At 41.2% G+C, this 25,245-nt stretch overlaps 1 protein-coding gene and 1 long non-coding RNA gene across 3 annotated transcripts in view; one reads left to right on the top strand and one right to left on the bottom strand.

Annotated features, from left to right (window-relative positions):
* ARHGAP10 (Rho GTPase activating protein 10) overlaps nt 1-21,734 on the bottom strand; it is a 138,609-nt gene extending 116,875 nt beyond the window's left edge. For both annotated transcript variants that reach the window (XR_010439900.1, XM_064711238.1), the window contains exon 1: nt 21,412-21,734. Coding sequence is in view for 1 of the 2 variants with exons in the window: in XM_064711238.1 (XP_064567308.1) it covers nt 21,412-21,565 (154 nt within the window). In the remaining variant the exon portion in view is untranslated. The remainder of the gene's footprint in view (nt 1-21,411) is intronic.
* Nucleotides 21,735-21,818: 84 nt separating this feature from the next.
* LOC135446832 (uncharacterized) lies at nt 21,819-25,104 on the top strand. Its single transcript, XR_010439899.1, has 4 exons — nt 21,819-21,943; nt 23,278-23,354; nt 23,464-23,527; nt 25,004-25,104. It is a non-coding gene; the product is annotated as an uncharacterized LOC135446832 (long non-coding RNA).
* The last annotated feature ends 141 nt before the right edge of the window (nt 25,105-25,245 follow it).

The raw sequence follows: 25,245 nt of genomic DNA, 5'->3' as shown, positions 1-25,245 counted from the left end.
AACAGCTGTAGTTAGGCAGGAATACTGGAGGAGGGGCAATGATTTCACACTAATGAAATGCCCTGAGAAAACAAACAAACAAGCAAACAAACAAATAAATAAATGTAGTGTATGTCTGCCAGTACACAAGTGAATTGGGATAAATTCTGTTTAAAAAGTAGAAATAAATACATTGAATTAGGAAAACTGACTTCATGCACAAAACAATATAACCAGGCTCAAGAGACTTTGTTTCATGTTCCAGCCCATGAATAGACGTTGATAAAGTCACTGACTCATGCTGTGCCCCAGCTATTACACAGGAAGGTACCTCAGCCTCTTATCACCAGGATAAAATCTATTAGTGAACAATACACTCAGCTATTCAGGTCACCACATCTCCCTCTCACCACTTCTGCTACAGGTACACAGGTAATGAAACAGGGTACAGCTATATCATTAGAATCTTAAATGCTTGGGTTTTAAAACTTACACGGATTATATGTTAAAGGGAGCATTAGTTATTCTTCAGGAAAAAAGATGCATAAATCCACAATTAAAACCTTTGAAAAGACACCTGTAAAATGAAAAACAGTACTTTTGAAACTGAGGAATCTATCTTTTCAGGCAAACCAATCTATAGGCACTGGCATAATCCCAATGCAACCTGAAGATGGAAATATAACAAATATTTAATCAAATCTTCCAATACAAGAGTAGACAGCCACTATAAATCTTAACCTTAATGACTCTATACAGCATGTGTAATGAAGCAATAGCTTCAACTACATACAAAAAATTAGTATTCTCATCTCTAGTTTTCACTCTTTTTAAAAGCTGAATGACCCAAACATAACCTCAGAGTAAGCCAAGTGCCTTCATGTAGAATTTTCCTTTCTTAGCTGTATCTCACAATATTTTTTTAAAGTTCTCTTTAATACTACAACCAAAAAGGGATGACGATGGTACTGCAATTTTACACTTGTACATGTTCGACAAATGCTGAAATTTAAAGTGAAGGTCCATTGCAAGCTAATTGTCAACAAGTTGGGGGTTCATTATCCAGATCACCAGATTCATATCTGATTTAGATCACAAGGAACTAGATGGTTTAATCCTCTAGCTGCCAAATTCTTCATCATGCTATGAAGACATGCCCATCAAGTCACACTCACACCGTCTAAGTATATGAGACAAATCAGTAAACATTTATTAAAAACTTTAACAAGTTACCAATTAAGGGGTTATTTTAGGAGCTTAGGACTCATGGAAGCTAGAAACAGTTTAATTTGCTTATAGCCACACCTGAGCTTCCTCCAGCATTTTCTAAGTGTTAGTCCCTAGCTGGAGACAGAAGTTACCATAGTTTCTCTCTTGCAGTACTGACACAATCCAGCTGATTGAGGGAAGGGAAATTTTGCCAGGCATCAGGCAATAAGTTTCCCCATCCATTCTGCACACAGTTTAGCTAAGTATGAACTGAGAAACCCAGAAGGCATTATAGCACTTTTCAGGATACCTAGGCATCTTCAGGGAGAAACAAAAGGATTGAAGTCTGTATAAATAATACTCTAAGTTTTTTATAGCACTAATTCTCTCATGGATTGTATCTTCATTTTCATGAAGTAGGAAACTCCCTTTCCCTGATAAGTTTGCTTTATCCTTGGTTAAAAAAAGTCTAACAACATCACAGAAATCGGAGAGACAAAAGGACAACAAAAGGAAAAAACGAGAGCTAGCAATACACTGGTGGGGGCAGGGCGAATAACATCATTACCAACTCCTGTGACACAGCTTAAATAATACACTCTGATACAGCCAAACAGACCAAATAGGAATCAGATACAAACATATGTTCCAGTTTATCTTCTATTTATTTGAAAAATCAGTGGGTTAATGACTCCATAAACCAGAATTATCACTTCTTCAGGGAAGCTCAACTCTAACCTCCCATGGACTGGACCAAAGGACTCTCTGGCTGCTGCACAGCACTGCACTGACGCCATCCAGCAGCCAGATTTGTATAATAAGGAACAGGGTGTGACAAAGCCAGGCTATCAGCTGGAAATTGCTTTAGACAGCTGCAAACTTAGGTTTGCTTTGGTTTTCTTCATGCTTTCAAAGAGGCTTCAGTCACAGACACTCAAGTTCTCTCTGTGTCCAAGGCCTGACAGCGTTAGAGAAAATTGGAAACACAACATCCCCCTTCCAAAACCTACAGATAACACAAGCCACAAGCTCACCACATTGTTTTTATGCTTTGTATATTTGAAGTTTCATTCGATTCCAGGAATTTCATAATCCACTCTGTGGCTCCAAGCAAAACATCAATAGGCAAAGTTGTTTTGCTCAATTGGGGCAACTCCTGCTACCTGCAGGAATGTGCATTTCAGAAAAACACCACTAACTGCTCCAATTTATTCTTTCTTGAATTGTGAACTTTCTTTTGGAGCTAGGAGAAAAAAATAAAAAGGTGCAGCCAACCAAATTAAGCAGCAGAAGAAAGAATTATGAAGGCAACTGAGCAACTGGCCACATTTGGTTGAAAGCAACCACAACTATTTCTAACTATAGCCATTTAGCCTGTTTGCCACAGTAACCCAGAAAGACTTTTCCTCTGATAGTAGGAAATGAAAATTAAGAGAATCTTAAAGCTAGAAAACAGCAAAACATACTCATTCAAAGCTCTTTTAAAGGAAAGAAGAGAAGAACTTTTACTTCATGTTGCATCATGTCCTTACCTTCCCTGTCCCTTCTCTTAGGAATTTGCCTATGATATCAATAATTTCTGAATTACTTTAAAGCAGATCTCTTTCATTTATCATCAAGATAAATATATTTTCATTTCTTAATATAAATGAGCAAATTTTGATCTGAAGAATACAGAAAAGCATTAAGGGAACAGAAAATAATTGCTCATGCTTTTCCTTAAACTCAAGAGCCAGCATTTGCACATTGTGTATTTATTCTGCAGAAATGATGCCCATAGAAATCCCAGTTTGCTTACAGGATTCTCCCAACAGTTACATGATCTTGGTCATGTTATCTGAAATTTCAGCAATCACAGGGACACTTCTGCACACTCATGTTTTAGTTGCTTTCTCTAAATTGCATCCCTCTCCAGTCATTAAAGAAAGCAACAGTAGCACCTAATACATTGCATGACAGCCTCACTTAATCCAACATTATAATCCATTTAAAAAAAAAGGAGACGAGAGACATGAGGTCAGTATTAAACTAAAGAGATAGATGGTTAAATGTTGCTGTTCCTCAGCACTAGGAAGGATTGATAACTTAAGCTCATCCTGGGACTCTCAGATACTCAGAATTACAATGTTTGAAGAGTTTCACAATGTCTGCACATCTTCCAGTCTCCTCTTATCAAACAAGGAAAGTTTTTATGCTTTAATTAAATATGTAATTTATATATTTGGCATAGCAAAATTATAGCCTTTTATTTTAGCATAGAATGGACGAAGCATCTACACATTTTTTTCTAGATGTTCTTTCTGCAATGCTCCCTTCCCAAAAACAACACTGGCAAACCAATACAAACACATTTACTGCTGACAGGCCATGATTTGGCCACATGACTATCCTGTCTGTATTTCAGGTATTAGCTGTGTCAAATCCAATTATCAGAGACAGCTTGACAAGGCCTTTCAAATTATTCAGGAAAGGTTCACTTGCCAGAACCCTAATGGAAGTCACGGTATATAAAAAAATTCTCACCCAGCTCAACTGAGGCTTGCAGTTCTGCTGACAGTTTTGCCCAGTAAATCACTTCACATAAATAATCTCAGTCTAGCAATCCTCTGTGAGTACTGTGAGGAATTTAGTGACCCACAATGTGTAAGAAATACTGCCCTCAATGTTTACAGTCAAATGAATGAGGTTTTCTTCCTACATGATGACTGCAACAGTATTAATTGTACAAATTATAAAAGCTTCTGTATGAGTATGACAGAGTGCTTCAGGCTATTCTGCCCTTCAAATCCTGCAATTCAAATAACAACCCTGTCTAGCAAGGGGCAGCATATCAAAGAAGGTGTAAGGACTGAATGACAAGTTTTTCTAGTTAGTGGGTGTTTCTTCCCTTCATTTCCTGCCATGGGTGAATGGTACACAGATACCAGGATGCAACACACAAGCACACATACAAGTGTCTGGAGTTCATGGGAACACAACATAAGCATAACTCAGATTACCACGATTTTCATGCAGAAACAGCCATCCAAAGCAATTAAATATCCAGGCAGTGTTTCAAGCAGAAATGTCTAACTTAGGAAGATAAGGAAAATTACCCAAGGGGAAGCATGTTAGCATATCTGATTAAGGAAGTGTCCAGTATAGTGGAAAGCAAGAAAGGAAAGTACAATATCCACTTTCCTCAGAGACCCTAAAAGAAAAGTTCTGCAATAATTTATACTTCAAGTCTTTTGTTTCTGTGTACAGAAATGATACAATAATTGTTAAAATAGAAATGACAGCTACATCTTCCAGGGGTAGAAGCAGAGCAGGCAGGGAAAGCAAATGCTCTGCAAGGGCACAGGAGAGCTGACAGGAGGGAGCTGCAGTGCCTGAGACTTTGCACCAAGAGCTCCAGCACAGGACAAAGTCTCTCACAGACAGCTTCTGGCCCTTAGAGAAGTTGTATTAACCAGGGAGCTTGCACAGGCAGCAAGAGCTAGTATCAAACCCCAGACCCAGTACTGCAAAGCATCAGTAGCTTTTCCTCTGGAAGCTCCAGCAGGGCTTTTCTATTTTCTACCATCACAGCTTTGCACTGGCTGTGTGCAAGACCCTGAATACAAGCTTGCACCCAGGTGGACATGGGCCCTCAGTACTGTCAAGTATTTGTTTATTTTTCATCTTCTTTAGAGGCACATTTAAAGCTGGAAGTGCAACTTGTACTAACACACATTACTGACCACAATACGCTCACTGTGTAATTGTGGGGTGATGCAAGAGAAAGAAGAGATGCCCTGGGATGTCAAGAGACAGAGTCTGATGAGAAGGAAACCTTTAAAGAAAAACAGAAACAAGGTCAGATTCACTCCTTTCAGAAGACCTCTCTGTTCCTGTGGCCAAAACCCACAGCAAAACATTATGGCTTTTCTCCAGGGCAGTCCACTCTTTCAAAACTAGTGATTTGGTCTCAAACTTATTTAGAGTGTGGAGTTAGCAGTAACAGGCACTTAATAAAACAAACATGAGTATCATAAGTTGATCCTCCCTATTTCTACATTGTAGCAACTCATACCAAAATAAAGCAAAACATACCAAAGACCAGTGTAGGATTCCCAGACAAAGATAGTACAGTAAGTTTTGAACAGTGGTCACAGTTGCAGAGATTATATAGAACCGAGAGCAGAAAATGGATGGTGATTTCCTAATTACAGCCCAGTAAATGAAGAGATTTTTCCCCAAAAAAATTAATTTCTCGCAGCAAAAGATCTATCAAAATCATCATTTAATCCTTCTGTATTTAAAAGTTTATTTACAGTGCCATAAAGACAGATGAGACAAATGGTTCACATACAATCAGCTATATGGATACAAAGGGAAAGGAAAAGCACTCCTGTTTTCTTTCTCATGTATGGTTGTGGGAAGGAAGAGGGAAATCTTCCCCTGATATGTCTCAATCCCACAGCAGGCATCTGCAAATGGGAACCTCTGCATAAACAGTCTTCTTGTATTCTTGGTCTGATGTCAACTCAAAGCACAACCATCGTCTTGCCCTTATTAGTAACAGAGATTAAGAAATACTTTATAAGGCAAGTAAAATTACTAATACAAAAATAGCTTAAAAAATTTAAACTTTATGACTATTGGCAATGTACAATTAAGCTGGCTTGCTGTTGCCCATTGAAACTCCAAATCCTGCCTGATTCTCAATTTGTTATCTTCTTTCCCATTGGTGGAAATAAAAGGCAGACTGGCTTTACATACATTCTATATCTTCACTCCTGGTTTTCAGAGATTCACACTACTCTAAGACATTTATCCATACATAATCAATATAAAACAGTGGAACCAAGTAAGATTTAGTTCATGCCTCATTTAGCAGTTCAGTGGAAGCCACCTGCTTTGTGTTAGGGCAAGACTTGAGCTAGGACTCACTTGCAAGGCTTTCAGATTTTTTTTTTTTTTTTTTTTTTTGTTATTAGTTACCACTGTCAACAGACAGACAGAGAAGGATCCAAAAATTCAGTCAATTACTTTTAGGGCTGGGTAGCAGCCAGCAGGAATGCTCATTGCTGGGTTCAGCAGAGGTTTGCCAGATGATGAGAGATGTTAGAATCAGCAGGGAAAATTTCCTTTCTTGGCTTGTATCTGCTAAAGGCTACAATCACCAAATTAGGGCTAAGGATGGGTTCAGAAGAAAAATTTTGAGCTAAATTTAGGACTGGTGTCAGTAGTAACCATCTGTAAGGGCAGAGACTGAGTTGGGTAGAGATAGGAAAAGGAGAAGACAGTCAAAACCAGCAGTGAGCTCCAAAGGCTCTGCCCTGTGTGAGGCAGACTGAACGAGGAGCAGCAGAGGCAGCACGGAGCCAAGAGACACTGCAGGGGCTCAGGGTGGCACAGCCAGCTGCACCCTCAGCCTGAGTGAGCTGCTCAAGGTGAGCTCTGGACAAGCCAAAGGCACTGCACTCTAACTAGGGCAGTGTGCGTAGATTGTTGCCTGACTGGATGTAGCTCTGGAACCAATTGCTGGAGTTGGGGTACATTTCCAACCAGCACATGCCAAAACATTCAAAATTTTCTCAGAACATCAAGGTAAGAACAGTCCCGTGTCCTCCATATTCCAGAAAACACCAAGAATCAAAGAGATGGCTTTACCACCTCGCTGGAACATTTAACATGAGTGCACAATAAAACTGAGCATTTGAAATCCAACACTCTGAATCTGCAAGAACCTACACCAAAACAGTTCTGATCACTGGTTGGGGGATTCAATGGGCAGTCCAAAACTCTCACAGTTTACAGCGCAATCCCAATGTCTGCAGGCTGTCTGACAAAACAAAATATGCCAATGCATGGGTAAAAAGGTTAAATGTCAGGGCCTCCTAATAACTAACTCTATCTCCAGTGAGGGCTTGATGTGCAATCCTATCTAATCACTTGGCCTCTCCCTTCAGCCATGTGTAAACAGAGGCACAGCCCAACCTAGTGCACAGGATGTTGAAACGTTCCCATCCAAAATGCTTTAAGCACTTAGAATTTTTAAGTGCTATATAGGTTAAGAGCTTTGTTTGTTTATTTTTAAGAATAATCTCATATTAACGTGCACATACTTCACTTGACAAAAAAACCACAGTGCTACAAACAGAACACAGGAAACCATTAGCACGACTTTAAAATGGGTTGTGATTTGGCTGATCATAAGTAAATAAACTTACCTTTAATTCTTCTGATGACATTCTCTGCATATAAATCCTTCTACTGGGTTTTTCTAGTGGCAACCCCAAATAAGGAGCTTCATGCTATCAAGCATCCCAACCATACCAAGCTGTTCATTGCAGGAGTATAGGGCAAAGCAAGGAATTTCCCTCTGACTTGAATTCCTAAGTATCTCGTATCACTAAGAAAAATGCAGAAAAATTAGTCTTTGCCAGACAGACGTAGTTCTGCCTCATTTTGCTAGGACACAAAACAATAACTCTCAATTCCCTCTATTCACATTCATTACCCACTTACAGCTGTAACTATGTATCCTCTTGAACTGAAAACAAACATTAAACCAGCTCACAGACAAACATCATTATAACTTAAGAAAACAAACATTAATGGAACTGTTTACAACACGAAGGAATCCTCAGCTCTCTATACTGCACATACCACTAAAACATTCCCATGGGCTTTGATCCAAAAACCACGAGAAGGCCATGAAGTATCAAAAGGCAACTTGAGAAAAATGACTGCCAGCAATCAAATTCAACATGTTTAAGCAAACAGAAAACACAGGGAAAATTAAAACAAATTCCCTCAATAATGCTCAATAAGTGAATGCTATCATTCAATATTAATAATTATTATAATGTTATAAAAAACAGTATTTTTTTTTTCTTTTTCCTCCTGGGAAAGGTTAGATAATCCATCACCTGAAAAGGCTGAGGTAAACTGCACTAGAGAGCAGTATAATGGGTCCCTCTCCGGAAGCAAAGCAACTGGGAATAAGCAAGTACCTTAAAGAAAGCAAGTAAAAAAGAAACCACACCACACTCCTCCCCAGAAGAGAACTGGAGTGCTCTCTTCTTCTGACATTACTAAATACTGACATCAATTTTTAGAGAGCCACAAAAGAAATGTCTTTCCCGTTCTAGTTGTTCTGCTATGACTAAAAATTCAACTGACATTGGCCACCTCAGTCTGAGGATATCTTTTCCAAAGGCCAGCAAGGAACTAGAGGTACATGCTTCAAAGAAGATTTGATTCAGCGACTGTTCTCTCCTACAGCTCTATCCCAAAACCTCTTAAGAAGCATGAGCATGTCCCCATGGTAGCATGTGCTAAAACCCATGCCTATTAGACCTTTGCTGTTCATCCCTAATACTTAAACTTGAACTCACCGGAGTTTGCTCTATAAATGTTCACCAGAAAGGCAGCTAAAGACATCAAATGAGGTGAAGAAGGCAGCAATTTCTGCTGACTATGGCAGGAATCTGAAAAGATACATTACTCAGACCTCTCAGAGGGAAGACAGAGAAAGAAGATACAGAATCACCAACCACTGAGTTCATGTCAACTATTTTCCAATCAAAATTCCTTCGTGGCATCCCCTAGTGCCTCTGCTTGTCACTGGGAATGCCTCCCCAACACACCCATCCAGGCACTCAGAACAAAACTCAGCAGCTGCTCCTATCTCTCTCAGCTACTACACTAATAATAGGGTCTAGGAAGCAATGTTCCAATAAGGCTGTTCAATAATGTCCTCATGATTCATGAGATCACCTCCAGACCACTAGTAAATATAGAAATATTCTATATTTAAAATGGAAACTGAAAGAAATAATTTTCTTTTCCTAAAACCCTATGAAAAACAGCATCCTTATTCAAAGATAACATTCTTTAAAGATAAATTCTCTTAACAAGGCTTTGCTATCAAACCTGACACATCAAAAGCATACAATCCCTTTCATCTGCTCACAAGTCTTCAAGATCCTAAAAGCAAGCAAACCATAGCTATCACTACAGGAATGGAAAGCACATGCATAAAGCTTTATGTACAAAAGGATTGAAATTGAAATAAATGTTGATAGAATTATTTGGGAGTTATTTGACATTTTTGTGGTATCAGAAGCTTTTGTTTCAGGAGGGGCTTTGATTACTTATTTCAGTTATGTGTTGCTTACAAACAATTAAGTTCCACTGAAAGAAACCTTTCTCTGTACCAGAGAGAAGTGGTGGAGGAGGCACTATCAGATTACTTGCCTGTGTGGTCCAATTGCTTCCCCCCTCCAAAAAAAAAATTGCTACTTTTCCTGCCTGACATCTTAGTTCCTAATTCCATTTTTAAATGCATTGATGGTAATTATGCCAAGCTAATTTCCAAGAAGGTATTAAAGTCAGCTTCCTTCTAAATACTTTCATTTCAAGAACAAGAAAAAAAAACATACAAGAGGAAAAAAAACCCCTCCTCAATGAAGCAAGCTTAGCAATAACTTTACCAACCTGAATTAGTACATCCATGAAGTGTTATAGCAAGGTTGGCATACCTGTTTTTCTTCACATCTGTATGCTTTCTATTTTAAAAAAGTGAATGATTAAATGCTAGAAACCTTAGAAAAGCCAAACTGCTGACTGAAATTTCCACTGGAATAATCTGCATGGCAAGGGCAGAACAGCTGCCTTCTGAGCTCATACTTCCATGCCCTCTGTACTGAGATGTCCAGCACATGACTGCAGGAGAACATGGAACATCCTCCTCTCGGATTCTGTATTAAGCTAATTTACTTGAAGAGGATAAAAACAGTTTATAACTACTGCTCAATTCAAATCATGACTGCAGAAAAAGAGCAGCTTTCCCTAATCCAGAAAGGACTCATATACAACACTTCTTTGTGACATTTCAAAATTCATTAAATGCTTAGCAGATTAATAGCCCTAAATTTGAAGCAATAGATTAAATAGTGATGAAAAGGAAGATATAAACTAGTGAGAGGTTTGCCCAAAGCTGCTCACAAAGTCACTTCTCTAGACACAGCTTGGTCTTTCATTTATAACATAAAATTATTCATGTATATGAAAAGAGAACTAATTTTGCAGACATGAACCATGACCACTACAGAAAAATCCTCAAGACTGGCAGCATCCTATTTGCAGCAACTAAAATAAAAAAAAAAAGGTGCCCTATATAAATTATGTTGCACCAAATTATAAGGTATTTTTCTAAATTAATAAAGAGGAATTCATACCTAAGACACATTCTAATTACAGATCTATTACAGTGTGTAATGGTGGCAGGAAGGGTAATGGAATTTCCAGGTAAGTGAAGACAAAGAATAATTTCTCTTGAGTCTCAGCTGCATTTCCTAAATAAAATTTGCATCTTGGATATCTTATACTACATTTACAGTGTAATATTTGTACATGCACAATAACATTTTGTTTGTTGTGTGTGACTGACCTTTCTCACAGACCTTCAATCTGCTTGTTTTCAGGTCTCAGCCCTCTCCAAGGTAATTTCTAGTCATCTCCTTCAGTTTTGCTATAGGCCCCCAGCAAAGTTCATCTAAATAGAGTGTCAAGTTCTACATATGACATTCAAGGATGCAACACAAACATTTCCTTAGTTCATTACACTAACTACACAAAAACTTGAGCTGCATGTCTGGAACTTAGAACTATTACTTCACAAAACATTGCAAAAAACTGCAGTGAGAGGAGAGACACAATTGGCAACAATAAATTTCTATGCTTGACTAGCTAGTTCCATACCCCTCAGGATGTCAGCCTTCCTCCTCAGGTACAACCCTACAGAACCTCATGGGACAAGCAGTAATGGTGTTGGAAGACACCATTATAAGACACAAAACACATAAATGTGTTTTGTGAAACAAAACAAAAATAGCCATGGGAGAGAGAAGCATTTCTTTTCGACATTAGATTCTTCTGACTTCTTTTGTTGGTTTTGGCTGGGATAGAGAAAATTTTCTTCATAGTGGCTGGTATGGGGCTGAGTTTTGGATTTGTGCTGAACACAGTGACAGTAATAGGGATGTTTTTGTTATTGCTGGGCAGGGCTTACACACAGCCAAAGCCTTTTCTAGTTTTTGTATAGCCCTGCTGGTGAGGAGACTGGGGGTGCATGAGAGGTTAGGACAAGACCCAGCTGGGACAGATGACCCCAACTGAATAAAGTTTATATTACACAGAATATGCTGAGTTGGAATGGACCCACAAAGATCACTGAATCCAGCTCCTGGCCCCGCACAGCACCATCCCCAAGAGTCACACCACGTGCCCAAGAGTATTGTCCAAATGCTTCCTGAGCTCTATCAGAGTTGGCGCTGTCACCTCTTTCCTGAGGAGACCATTCCAGTGCCCAACCATCCTCTGGGGAAAGAATTTTCTTCTGATATCCAAGCTAAGCCTCCCCTGACATAATTTCAGGCCACTCCCTCACATCCTGTCACTGTCACCACACAGAAGAGCTCAGTGTCTGCCCCTCCTCTTCCCCTCATGAGGAAGCGGTAACTGCAGTGAGGTCCCTCCTCACTCTCCTCCAGGCTGAGCAAACCAAGTGACTTCAGCCACTTCTCATTGAGCTTCCCCTCAAAACCCTTCAGCACCTTGCTTGCTCTCCTTTGGATGCTCTCCAATAGCTTAATATCTTGGTTATACTGTGGCACCCAAAACTGCTCCAGCACTTGAGATGAGGCCACCCCAGTGCAGAGCAGAGCAGGACAATCCCCTCCCTTGCCCAGCTGGCCATGCTGTGCCTGATGCCCCCCAGGACAGGGTTGGCCCTCCTGGCTGCCAGGGCACTGCTCTGACTCACATTCAACTTTCCATGGACCAGCACCCCCAGGGCCTTTTGCACAGGGCTGCTCTCCAGCCTCTCATTCGCCAGTCTGTCCATACATCCAGGGTTGCCCTATCCCAGGTGCAGAATCTGGCACTTGCCCTGGCTGGACTTCACCTGGCTGGTGATTGCCCAGCCCTTTATTTTGTCAAGGTCTCTCTGAAGGGCCTCCCTGCCTTCAGGGAGTCAACAGCTCCTCCCAGCTTTGTGTGATCTGCAAACTTGTTTAGTATCCCTTCCAGTCCTGCATCCAGGTTTTTATGGGCATGTTGAAAAGCAGAGGGCTTAAGACAGAGCCCTACAGAACACCACTAGTGACAGGTCTCCAGTGCACACCCTTCACTACAGCCCTTTGTGCTCAGCCTGTGAGCCAGCTGCTCAGCCACTGTATGCTCTGATTGTACAGCCTGTGCAGAAGGACTCTGTGAGAGACACCAGCCAGGCTCTGCTGAAATCCAAAACATTTACATCAGCTGGCTTCCCTTGATCAACCAGCTGCAGCACTTTGTTATAAAATTAAATCAGGTTGGATAAGCAGGAATTTCTATACGTGTGGTGTCATGCTCCATACATAAAGAAGGGAGAAGAAGAAGGAAGTGGGGAAGTGTTTGGAGTAACAGCATTTGTCTTTCCAAGTAACCCTTACAGATGACTGGGCCCTGCTCTCCTGGAAATGACTGAACACCTGCCTGCCCATGGGAAGTGAATAATTCTTTGTTTTGCTTTATTGATGCTCATGGCTTTTGCTTTCCCTGTTGAACTCCCTTGATCTCAACCCAGGAGTTCTCTAGCTTTCACCCTTCTAATTTTCTCCCCACCAGCTGGGAGAATGAGCAAGTGGCTGTGTGATTCTCAGTTGTTAGTTGGGATTAAGCCATGACACTTCTAAAAATTAAAAAAAAAAAAAATAAAGCAAATAATTCTAGGTAGTTGTATTTCTTTTAGCAAAGATGCTGAATCCCCTGGAACAAGAAAATAGCTACAATAGGCACAACAGAAATTTGAAACTGTGCATTTTGAAATGACTGAAAGCATAAAATGAAGCACAATAAAAGAACAGTAATATTACCACAGAGCAAGTGTTTGAGAGCAGACTGGACAAAGTCAGCTTTGTTCCTGAAAAGCTTGCAGGCTGAGGAGTTGAACAGGCAAAAAGCTTTGGAGAAGCAGTCCTTTGGCTCATGACTGAGTCTGTCAGTGGGTCCAGGCCTCTCCAACAGAGAGCTTACAACCTGGGATTGTAAGAGCAAAAATGCATGAAAAAGTTACACTGCTCTGCTCTCAGAGCACTGATGTGTTCCAAAGGCTGACACTATGCAGCAGTCACAGTCTGTTAATGCACATAAGCTGCAAGCTCAGCCCCACAACAGACTTCTAAGAACTGGGACCCACTGTCAAAAGGATATTTTGACAAGTTTGTGTCAGATCCTCCGTGACCGGGCAGCGTGCCCCCTCCACCTGTTTGCAAGACAACAGAATTTTCTTTTGGAGAAGCACATCCTAAGCAATTACGCTTTAAGTAAAACTGCTACAAGTTCACATATACTTTTTTTTTGCTCCAACAGATAAACATTCAAATATTAGTAATATTTTTCAAAACAAGCAACTCTAATGTCTGACAAAACCACAGATTAAATCAAAACATTTACATCAGCTGGCTTCCCTTGATCAACTAGGTGCAAAAAAAATACAGTGTTCTCTCTCTGCTTGGGAAAACATCCCAATTTTTGAGATTTGATACAATAAGGCTTAAACACTTGGTGTATGACAAACTTCATACTCCTCAATACTTTTCATCACTCTTTAATCTATTGCTTCGAATTCAGGGTTATTCTAAGCCCCCATGCCTAATGGAGGAAGCCTAATGGAGGACATGGACACATTCAAAGCTAAAAACCATTCACCAACAACAAAGTGGCTGAGAACCCTGTTCCTGGACACCACACACACTATAATGTCCTTCCAGGCCCAGCTCTGGTACAAAGCCCTGCTCAGTTTCATCCTGGATATTCAATTTTCCCTGCCAAATTAAACAAAGCATTGTTTTTCCTCTTCAAGGACATGCAGTCCCAAGCAGCCAGGTGCACATACAAAAGCTGACAAGGACCCAGGGAAGCTGTAACAAGGAGATCTACTGAGAGACAAAGCCCCTCTCTGACCCACCTATTGAGTCAATAACCTCCACCTGCCCAGTCCTCTCATTTAAAAAGGCAACAGAGGGTTTATTCAAAGGTCTGGGCTGTAGTAAAACCATAACCTGTTTAATAACGTTATGATTTTCCATCCCTGTAGATTATTTTCCCCTCATGCTTCTCCTTTCCCACAAAAGACAAGCTTAGCATGAATGATTTACAGGAACTTCTGATTTGGCCTTGGCCTGTGATGGCCACATAGCTTCTGAGGGCCTGGATGTTTTCTCTCTATTTTTATCCTGAAAGATGAGCAAACACACAGGATGGAAAAGAGCAACAAAGGGAGGAAACAAAAACAGAGCCAAAGGAGTAAAAGACAAAGAACATGGCATCTGCAAGAAGCTCCATCTATAGTTACAATGACATTGAGGTTGTCTGTCAAAATTTCCCAAAATTATCTGTTTAGGAAAAGAATTGGAGGACAGTGTAAACCAGGCCACACACTTCCCTTTCCAGTATCTTATTTCCAGTGAGACAACAAGACACGTTTTGGACAGAAGGCACACATTTATCCCAGCTGTACAATATGGGGATTCATAAATTACTGCCCTCTCTCCATCAAAGTCACACCCAGAGGAAAACAACCTCCACAGGAGCTGCTGGGAGGGAATACAAGTGCCTGCTTCAACTCATTGCAAAACTGATGGCTGAGTTTAAATTTGGCAAGGAAGATGGGTTTGACTTAGCAACAAGGCAGATTTTAGATGCTGATTAAGATTGACAACTACAGTGGGTGGCAGCAACCACCAGCAGAGAAATGTTACATTCCCTGAACAGTACTTTCTTAAGTTATTCTGCCAATATGTGCCCAAGTTTATCTGATCATATATTTTACACTCATTAGATAATCCAGAAAGCACTCAATTGCTCCAAGTGTCTTAATTAGCCAACTCAGAAACTTGAAGACTTTTAAAAGATAACCAAAACACTGAGCATATTGTAACATCTAAAGGACAACTGTCATAGAACAGCAAATATGGTACTGAAACTCAGAGAAGTGGCTTTAGACACAAAAGGAAGCCCCATCAGACATGAGCAAATCATAAAAATTATCTCAAGAAGCCACAACCCACACTATCAAAGCACTAAGCATATTGCCAAAATTCACATGCTGTGAACTCTCTCTCTAAAACAGGCAAGCCCCTGGTTTTTAGGTTAATGTGCAAAGTGTTGCAGCAGTGACTGAGGTTGGCACTGTAAAACGAAAGCACTACAGTCAATGTAAACCTTAGACATTAATTACATCATGTTACAAAACAGCTGGGAAGGAGGAGACAAGCACTGGGATGCAGCTCTGCAGCGCCAGTCCAAACATGTTTGCTACTTCCCAAAAAAAAAAAAAAATCACCACAGCACTCTCCTTTCTGCCCCCTTGGAAAAACATCTGGGCCAGGCAGAAAGAGATGTTCTGCCTCAATAAAACTGTCCAGGTTATTTCAGACTGGACTTGAGAAGTGTTATCAGTGTCCTAAGGTCAGCTTGCTAAAATTTGCAACATTTTTGCAATACAGAGCTGCAAGGCACAGGATAATTTTAGGAAGAGCATACACCTACAGTTTAGCAGTGGGCCTATTGTTCTTAATTTCAAGCAGGTGCTGGCACTTTACAGACTGTAGGGCAAATGCACTTTTCTACAACTCCTTAAGATAGACTGAGATTCCACAGAATTCTAAAATTACCTTTATAAAGTCTTGTCATTTAAAAAAAATCAAGGAAAAAAACCTTCTCAACATGATCTACCAGACAACATCTCTAAAAATTATAAACTTATTTCTGTTTGTTTTGGCCTGAAGACTGACAATTAGACCCATCAGTGATGCTCTCTTTAATGACTACACGCACATTTTATCTAAAGCTGAAAAATGACACCTTTTCCCCCAAATTATAAAAGACAAAATAACTTCATTTAATGACAGTTTTTCCCATCTCTCAGAACTAAGAAAATCCATATAAATTCATGAATTTTTATATTTTCTGCTCTCACAGCTGTTCAGTAGCACAACGCTCTGCTTTCAATACAGAAAAAAAAATGAACAGTGGAACATCTACAGGACAAAGACAGTAATGGAGCTAGTTAGTAATTCAAGCTGAAGAGATGAGATTCAAGCTGACAAACTGGCATCCTCCACAGAATGAGCCTGACACTTTTTATAGCTACTGACACACTAACGAATGCTCTACTTGGGGTGGAGCTAAACAAAATGTTCTTTAGAGTACTTTCTTAAATATAAGCATTTCCCTAGTCCTTGTACAGAAACAACTTTATCTACAAGCAGAAAAGAAAAAAAAATAAAGTGCTGTCAGAATTAATTAGGCCTCAGCTGTGGCAATTATCTTGAAGGGAAGGGAAAAGCAACATTTTATTACGGTTTAATCAGCAGCTCTTTCTTAAGGGAAATCCCTATTAGATGGGCCCCAAAGTACCTGTTTGCCTTAGTTCTCTAATGAGCTCAATAATGGAAACAATTCCAATAGAAAGTTGGAGATTTTTAAAGTACATACAGCTCAGTAGCCTGTGCAATACTGCCCTTAAAGTAATTTTTATCTAGCGTGGCCCTAGCAGAGTATATTTCAATTTTAAATCTCAGAGCATTCACAAAGAACATTGATTTGCTCATGGTTATCACACCTAAAGCATGCCTTACAATAGAAATAAAGCCTGGGTGTAAGTTATTAATTGAAAAATAAAATAGCTTTTTAAAATGCTAAATATATTTATAAATTCAGAAGTCTCACTGAATTCAAGGCAAAATAATCAAATGTAGAGCTCCAACTAACCTCAGCTGACTTAGAAAATTTTGCACACAAGTTAAACTAAGACCCTCTTGCAATATTCCCCCCTTCCCCATTAAGTAAAATGGCATTAAGTTTTTACTCAGCCTTTGGGTTCTACCTAAATCTTTAGTGAATGCCCATTTCTTGTCTAGAAGTTATTAATAAGCCCTATATTAGTGGCTTTGTCTTACTTCTTTGACACATACTGGAATGTCAGTAGAACATTTTTATTACAAAAAAAAAATTCCTAAGACTTTGGAAGCTGGCACACATTACACATGGTTTCATAACTGCAGATTATATTAAAGAAAACTTTAAAAACTAGACAATTAGTGCTTAAGAAAAAAATGCACCACAGCTCAAGTGGTCTGAGAGGTTTTTATGTGGTGTTTTTTTTGTGGATTACCACAGCTTTTATATTTACATAATAATATATACACCAAGTCAGGCCAAAATCTAACTAGACCAGCGTCTGGAAGGTCAACCACCACCACACACCAGGAGGACTGGCCAAGAAAAAGCATGAGGGTTTGGACAATTCAGATACCAAACTGGGGCTTGGGACTGGATTAGGTTCTTCAGTCATCTTTGTTAAAGCAAATACTCATCACTAACTCTACACAGAAAATAAATTTGGTTGCCATTTTGTATGCTGTCTGGAAGAGTGCAAGAAATAACTCTTCCACGAAAAACACAAAAAGCAAATAGCAATAAGAAACAGCCACTGAGTATGCTGGGCTGCACTGATAGCCAGGATGCCCACTGCACCCAGTACATCCATCTTCTGTCTTCACCAGCCCATCACAAAGTCACTGCAGCTGGCTCAAAATGAATTCTGCTCCAATTTGAGCCTAAATCCAAGAATGGGGAGTCTCTGCTTTCAGGAACAGCTGTGAGCATGCACTCACGAGCATCCTTTGCAAAGGCCCTGTGAGAGAGCCAAAACCTGTACTCATTCTGACTCTCCCTACTCCACTTGGCATCTCATTAGCAGTGACAGCTCCTGCTGCAGGTATACAAAAAAAACAAAACAAAACAAAAAACCTTCAAAAATATCTCCAAAGCCCCCCAAGAATCTCACACTCATACAAGAGTTGGATCAACACAGGGAGAATTCAGACTAAATACACAGTATTTATCCAGTGTTGTATTCTTTAGCTTCCAACAAATTGCACTGCAGATTTTTAGGAGCTCAGAACTAAACCTCTTACATTTCTTTCATGAATCAGAATAAGGATTCTCTTATCAGGCACCTTTAAATTCACTTTCACTGAAGCACAACTTCCTCCATCCAGAAGTTATTTATAAACCATATTGATCCTAACTTGTTTAACTGAATTGGAATCCCCCAAGAAATATTACATTTCCATTTTAAAAAGCACAAGTGCATACCACTTGTATTTACTGATTAGTAACAGTAAGGAAAAATGGGTTTGTGCTACTTTAAAACACATTTAACTGTCATAAGAAAAGGAAGAATCAGCTATTGCTAACTCATCTTTCCAATATTTAGCTTGAACTAGACAACTTGGTGATTCAAAACCTGACACAGGAAATAGACAGCTTTGAGTCACTCTTGTTTGTCTCTCTATCACATTACTGAAACTACTGAAACTTTAAAGTGTAAAGATACACTTGAAGTATGCTTGACTTTGGAAATCCAACAATTTCAAAATGCTTTTTTTTTTTGTTCTTTTTTTTTAAGCAGTACAGTCCTGTACTAACAAAAATCAATCCTTCAGAGTTTTAGGTGAAAAATACAATCTCATATGACTGAGGAGACAAAGGGAAAGGAGCCAGTGAGAGGACCCACATTGTGTTACTGTTGTGCCCTGCAAGCCACTGATAGTTCTATGAATTAGAGAGAGTGGCAGCAGTATCTGCTATCACATGTCAAGATGTTACCCAGTGCAGGCAGCATCAAAGTCACTGACAAGGCTGTCTGTCAGGCAGGAAGAGGGATCCAGACAATTGCATCAGTTATTCACACCTAAAGAATCCCCATAACGTTTGCTGCCAGCTTTATAAGTGAAATAAGAAAATTGCTAAGGGAGTGAAATGCTGAAATGCAGTGTCTATTGCAGTCTCACAAACTACACATCTCCCACAAATTAAAGAACAATAGTGCACCTACTGAGTTTTATACTTTACACACCACTCAGAGCAGCTTATCACACTCACATATCAATTACACCAAGTGCAAATCTCATATTTTACCGGTTCTAGAAACAGGGAAATATTTTAGCTATTATCGAGATGATATTTTTCGTTGAAAAGACTAAAACAGACAATTTTCTAAAAATTGTCAGCAACTGTTGTTTAAGAGGCAATCATCTAAGCTCACTACACCCTGCTTTATTATCACATTCTCAAAATTGCAGTGAAACTCTTTGTGCAGAAAATGCAGTTTGGACACAAATGAATAGACCATTGTGTCTAGACCACTTCTGAAGCTGGGTTTTTGGAACAAATACTAATCCCATTTGGTTTCCTGACAGCAAATAAATCAAGTTCCTCAAAGAATTTAGATGATAACGTTTTCTTCTGGAAACACAAGGAGGGCCAATACCCTAACCACTGGGGTTTTAGTGGGTTTTAACCACTGGGCTCCCTGTGCTTCCTCTACTTCAATTTGTCTTTAACTGTCTGTTGAACAGTGGCACTCCTTCACCAGCAGCAGCAGAAGGCAACTCAGCTTCAAACCTGTCACTCAAGGCACTCTAAAGAGGAGAGGCAACTGCAGAAACCTGAAATGTGGGAAGAAGGGTCTAACCTGTTTGTACTTTTCAAACAAGTATGCTGAAGATGTTTGTTAGAATAAGGTACAGCAACTAAACTAAGAATAAACCTGAGACTCTCATCTCAGAAAGGAAGGCAAGGCTTAGACCTGAACAGGCAGGATCTCAGACAGCCTCTCTAAATATTCCTCATGGGCTAGCCCAAAGTATTTCATGGAGCCCTCCCAGGCCAGGTGGCTCTGGCCAGCACACTTGGCTTCCACCACACACAGGAAAGCACCCAGAGCACTGCACACAAAGCCAATTTAGCAGCACAGGATTCTGGAATGCTGTGGACACTCAGCTGTGGACAGGATGCTCATTTGAGTTAGGGCTTTCCTCACCACAGCCAGCTCCATGCTTTCAAATTAAGTTTTGTATACATTGTATACATTACTGTACACGAGCAACTGAGAGCTTAGGGCAATTGCCAAAATAATGTCTAGATGCCTGAGGAAGAGAAATTGAATTATTTCCCTCTAGTGTTCTTATCCAATTTTGGAGACACTTTTTTACTTTATACCCCAAGTTAAGATGATTTATACTGACACTTCAAGTCACAGATTTGGAATAATCCAATGTGCAGTAACTAAATGTAAACTGGCCAAAGAATAACAGTTACACACCAGTGACATTTGATATGGCATTTTCTACTGAAGACAAAATCAGAAAACAGTGGTTTTTATTTACAGAAATGAGTTAATTCTGGTTTTAAAAATTTCACCATATCCAGGCAGCTACACTGATCAAACCAGCAGCCAAAACCCTATCAGTTTAATGGAAACATCCTGACAGCATGGTTTCCTGGCTTCAGAAGTTTACCCTACCATAGGTGCTGTGCACTTCCGAGAACAAAGTGCCAGAGCACTATTAGTGGTTTATTTGAAAATTGGTATAGCAAATCATCCTACCACATATTTAGGTGACTACACAACTGTGTCTTATGTTAAATGGAAAAATACATTAGCACAATAAAATAACAACAAAAATACTAAGAACATGCATGGACGTGGTTATTCAAGGCAAAAAACATGATTCCCACATAAAACACATTATAGCTAGCTATTTATATACACCGTGTATATACTCAACAATTAAACTCAGCATTAACAAAACACCAGCACATTTTAAGAGGCCAAAGGCATAGAACTGGTAACCAGTGCTGTCAGCACAAAACTAAGTCTGAAAATTCCTGAGCACACTTCTTTTGACAGAGGCATTTTCCAGCAGCCTCTCCACAGGCTGCAGCATACAGGCACGCCATGGTTGTGGTCAGTACGCGGTTCGCGGCCGCTCAGCTCGCAGCGCACCGGCAGCACCTGGCACCGAGTGACCGAGCGCTCCCGGCGGATTCACACGGCAGCCGGGGCTGCTCGGGCTCGGCACCGCCGAAAACAGCAGCCAGGCCCGGCCCAGGAACAGGGCAGATGCAACAGGAGTCCCTCGGCGCTGCCACCGCCTCTATCCCTCATTCCCCTCCGCGGAGAAGGACTGCAGAGGACCCGCGTCTCCAAGCGGCTGATGGGGAGCCCCAGGGAGAGGCTGGAGAACGCCGGTGCAGAGCTCCGTGCCACAAAGGCGAGCGCCGCCGGCTCAAAGGCAAAGCTCCCGGCGCCGGGCAGCCGCCCCCGCAGCTCCCCCCGCTCCCGCCACTCACTCTTGGTCGCGGCGATCAGGTTCTTGCCATCCTTCAGCAACTCCTTGATAAACTTATTGGTCTTCTCCAGCTCGGCCTCGTGGGCTCTCACCCGCTCCCTGAACCAGGGGCTGTCCAGGTAGCAGTCGCTGAATTCCAGGGGCTGCAGCCCCATGGCTGCCGCTGCTGCCGCCGCGCTGGGCTCGGCTCCCCGCGAACCGCAGCACCGCCGCCCTCCGCAGCCGCAGCCACAAAGACGGAGCAGCGGCTCCCCCCTCGCAGGGCTGGGCGCGGGCACAGACAGCCGAGCTCAGCAGAGCCGGCCTCCCGGCAGCCCCGCCGGGACACGCCCGAGCGGGGCGGGCAGAGCCCGCGGCCCGCCCCTTCCCCGCTCCCCGCGGCGGCTCCGGCTCCGGGCGGGGCGCTGGGGCCGCCCCGGTGCGCCCGGTGCCCGGGTAAGGCAGCTCAGCTGAGGCGCTGCGGGCGTCCCCGAGCGGAGAACGGGAGCAGGTACCGCTACCGAGAGAGCTCTGTGCTCTGCAGGGACACCGCGGTGAGTTACCGATGGACAGGCACCAACCCCGCCAGGGGCAAGCGCGGGAGTCTGCACCTGGGACCGGACAGCCCTGGCTCCGTGTGTGGCCTGGGGAACAGGAGAGCAGCGCTGTGCAAAGGACCTGGGGGTGCTGGTCCATGGAAGGTTGAACGCGAGTCAGTGCCCTGGTAACCGGGAGGGCCAGCCCTGTCCTGGGGGACATCAGGCTGCCGATCAAGGGAGGGGATTGCCTTGCCCTGCTCTGCACTGGGGCGGCCTCACCTCGAGAGCTGGGAACAGCTTTGGGTGCCACATTAAAAAAAACGGCATTAAGCTATTAGAGAGTGTCCAAAGGAGGGCTACGAGAATGGTGAAGGGTTTTGAGGGGAAGCCATATGAGGAGCAGCTGTAGTCACTTGGTTTGTTCAGCCTGGAGGGAACTGATGAGAGACCTCATTGTGGTCTTCAACTTGTTCGTGAGGGGAAGAGGAGGTGTGGGCACTGATCTCTGTGGTACCCAATGACAAGACTTGAGAAAACAGCATGAAACTGAGTCATAGGTGGTTTACATTGTGTATCAGGAAAAGGTTTTTCACCCAGAGGGTGGTTGGGTACTTGAAAAGGCTTCCCAGGGAAGTGGTCACAGCCTCAAGCCTGACAGACTCAAGAAGTGTTTGGACAGTGCTCTCAGGCACATGGTGGGATTCCTGGGATGTCCTGTGCAGGGCCAGAGTTGGACTCAATGATTTTGATGGGTCCCTTCCTACTTGCATATTCAATGGTTCTGTGACTGTACCAGTCACTGGGGCCCCTGCATCTCATGGAATCCTCCGTGAGCTTTAGGAAGGGGCCGAGCAGGCTCTCAGAGGGAGGATGCACAGAGCAGCACATGGGCTGCTTGAGCCAAAATTGGCTGTGGTGGTGGTTTTCTACCAGCTGAGAAGGCTGGTGTTGCTCACCCTGTCCCACTTGTGTCTGCACATGAAATACCCAGTAAAGGAGATACAGACTCACCTTCATGTCTTCATTCGATAAACTACTACAGTCTTGTGAACAAGAACTGTGGCAACAGCAAGACCCTGAGAAGACCACTCAATGCTGAATTGTTTCAGTTAAGAATGTTAGGAAACTAATGAAGAAGGCAGAAAAGGCTTATAGTTATATTTGTGTTTATAATTTAGCTATAATTCATGGTTTCAATGGTTTGACAATCCAGAGTGGTTTCATGGGACTTTTTCAGATGATTGGAAGGTATATATCTATTAGTCATGAGTGTCTACTTTGGGAGTCAATTCAATCTATTTTTTTCTGTATTTTGGCAAATTGGGTTCCCTTTCCCTTCTGAGATGAAGATAACTGGTGGTATAACTATCAAGCTTTTTCTGTATGACCCCATGCACTGACCTGGAGAAGTCAAGTATGGAAATAGGTGGGCACTTTACAAATCTCATTTTCAATTACTCCTGTTCATAAAGCTATATATTGGGAAGTATTCAATTTTGCAAACATTTGGGTTTTTTAATACCTGTCCACTTCAGAGCCTGCTTCAGAAACCAGCCTGAGGATGTGTGTTACTCATCTGGCAGCAATCACAGAGCTCAAGTGAGTAAACATAGCATTTCATGATCAAAGGGCAAGATAACATCCTCATTGTTTATGTAGATAAGGATGGTAAGAAAACACAATTATGTAAAGACAGGGCCAGGGAGAAGGGGCTTGACATGAAGGCTCAAGGGTAAGTGTAGTTTCTGAAAGCAGTCTGAAAATGAGTGTGGCCCCTCCAAATGAGATTCTGCCTAAACATGCAGATGATTTGCCTGAAGTCACAGCAGACCAGGAGGGGCTATTGAGAGCTGATCCTGAACATTCAGTTTTTCAGCCAAGTGTTCCACCTGCTAGATCACATTATCTGCTGATTCTTATTTTCTAATATTACTTAGCTGAGAAGTTTCTATGCTATTTAAAAATCAGTTTAAAAAGAAAAAGAAAACCACCTTAAATAACAAACAATCTTTATCTCTGTTTAGATTACTGAAGCAGCATTTCAAGTATAAGTATGTCTTCCATGGATAGTTTGTTTACTTTGTTCTGTAGTTGTCTCCAGCATTAATGTTAGAATAATATTTTTTATGGCTGTTTTTAGTTATTTTAACTTCCCTATTATAATTTCACTGAAGTGTTGTAAAGTAGTGGGGTCCCATCCCATACTTTGTGTGGAGTTGCCTGCACTGAAATAAAAATTATTTTAAAAATTGAATGTTTGTCTTAGTCCTGGGGATTTTTAGCTGGCAAAAAAACCCAGCAGGTCTGCAATTTAGATTTGTCCTACTATGACAGGCTCATCAGGGGAAATTGGTCCACCTGCCTCAATCATGTGAAATAAATGTATTCCTTTCTAGTTGTAGCTAAGAATAGCATTCAGTCCAATTTATATGAATAAAAATAACACATTTTTTCCCAGAATAAAGTAAACTTCTATTTACATAATAAAACAAGAAAGCAAACTCACTACTAAATTGAAATTCTGCACTCTTTATCCAGGTAATCAAAACGACATGCTGGATTCCTACCACTACAGTTATTAAATATATGTTTTCCTAAACTTGACCCACAAGTTCAAAATACTGTCACACTCTGAAAAAGCAGAATTGTGATTTAAAACAAAAGATGGAACACTGAGGAGAAATAATAACCTGTTATTTATGCACAACAATTACCTATGTAATGAGCAATAAAAGGAGTTACCCTTTTACCACTAATTACCACCACTAATTAAAGCTCCAAGTGGCTTTGTATCAGAAAAATCTCTGCTTTTCTGCCACTCCCTACTCAAGGTCATCAAATTTTACAGCCTTCTTGTAGCCTATTTTAAGAGACTATGCCACAGATTGACTATGTGAAGCTGTAGCAATATCCTGTCCATAAACTGTGTATTTATCTTTGCTTTGGTTGTTTTCCTTTGACATTCTCTGCAAGCATGGTTTCAGGAAATACCCTCTTCAAGTCATTTTATACAATAGGCATACACCAGCATATCATATGTTTTGTTTCATCTTACCTTCCTTGTGTTCTTTTCAGATCTCCATTCTGATTTTTATGGAAGATGATATTCTGATGTGTGGCTGATTGTGTCTCCAGGCTGCATATTAAGGAGAGACAGGTTAGAAATTAGTGATTTTAGCTTTCAGTTTTACTGATGTTTTGTTACAGAGAATTGATATCAGCTCCCACCATTTCCAACACACAGCTGTGTTGTTCAAAACACCATTAGCAACAGCAGCCTTCCAAGGAATTATAATTTTTTTGTCTTTGTCTAAGCA

This window comes from Zonotrichia leucophrys, chromosome 4, assembly GCF_028769735.1.
Source record: "Zonotrichia leucophrys gambelii isolate GWCS_2022_RI chromosome 4, RI_Zleu_2.0, whole genome shotgun sequence".
Classification (NCBI taxonomy): domain Eukaryota; kingdom Metazoa; phylum Chordata; class Aves; order Passeriformes; family Passerellidae; genus Zonotrichia; species Zonotrichia leucophrys.
This window is presented reverse-complemented; position numbering and strand designations above follow the sequence as displayed.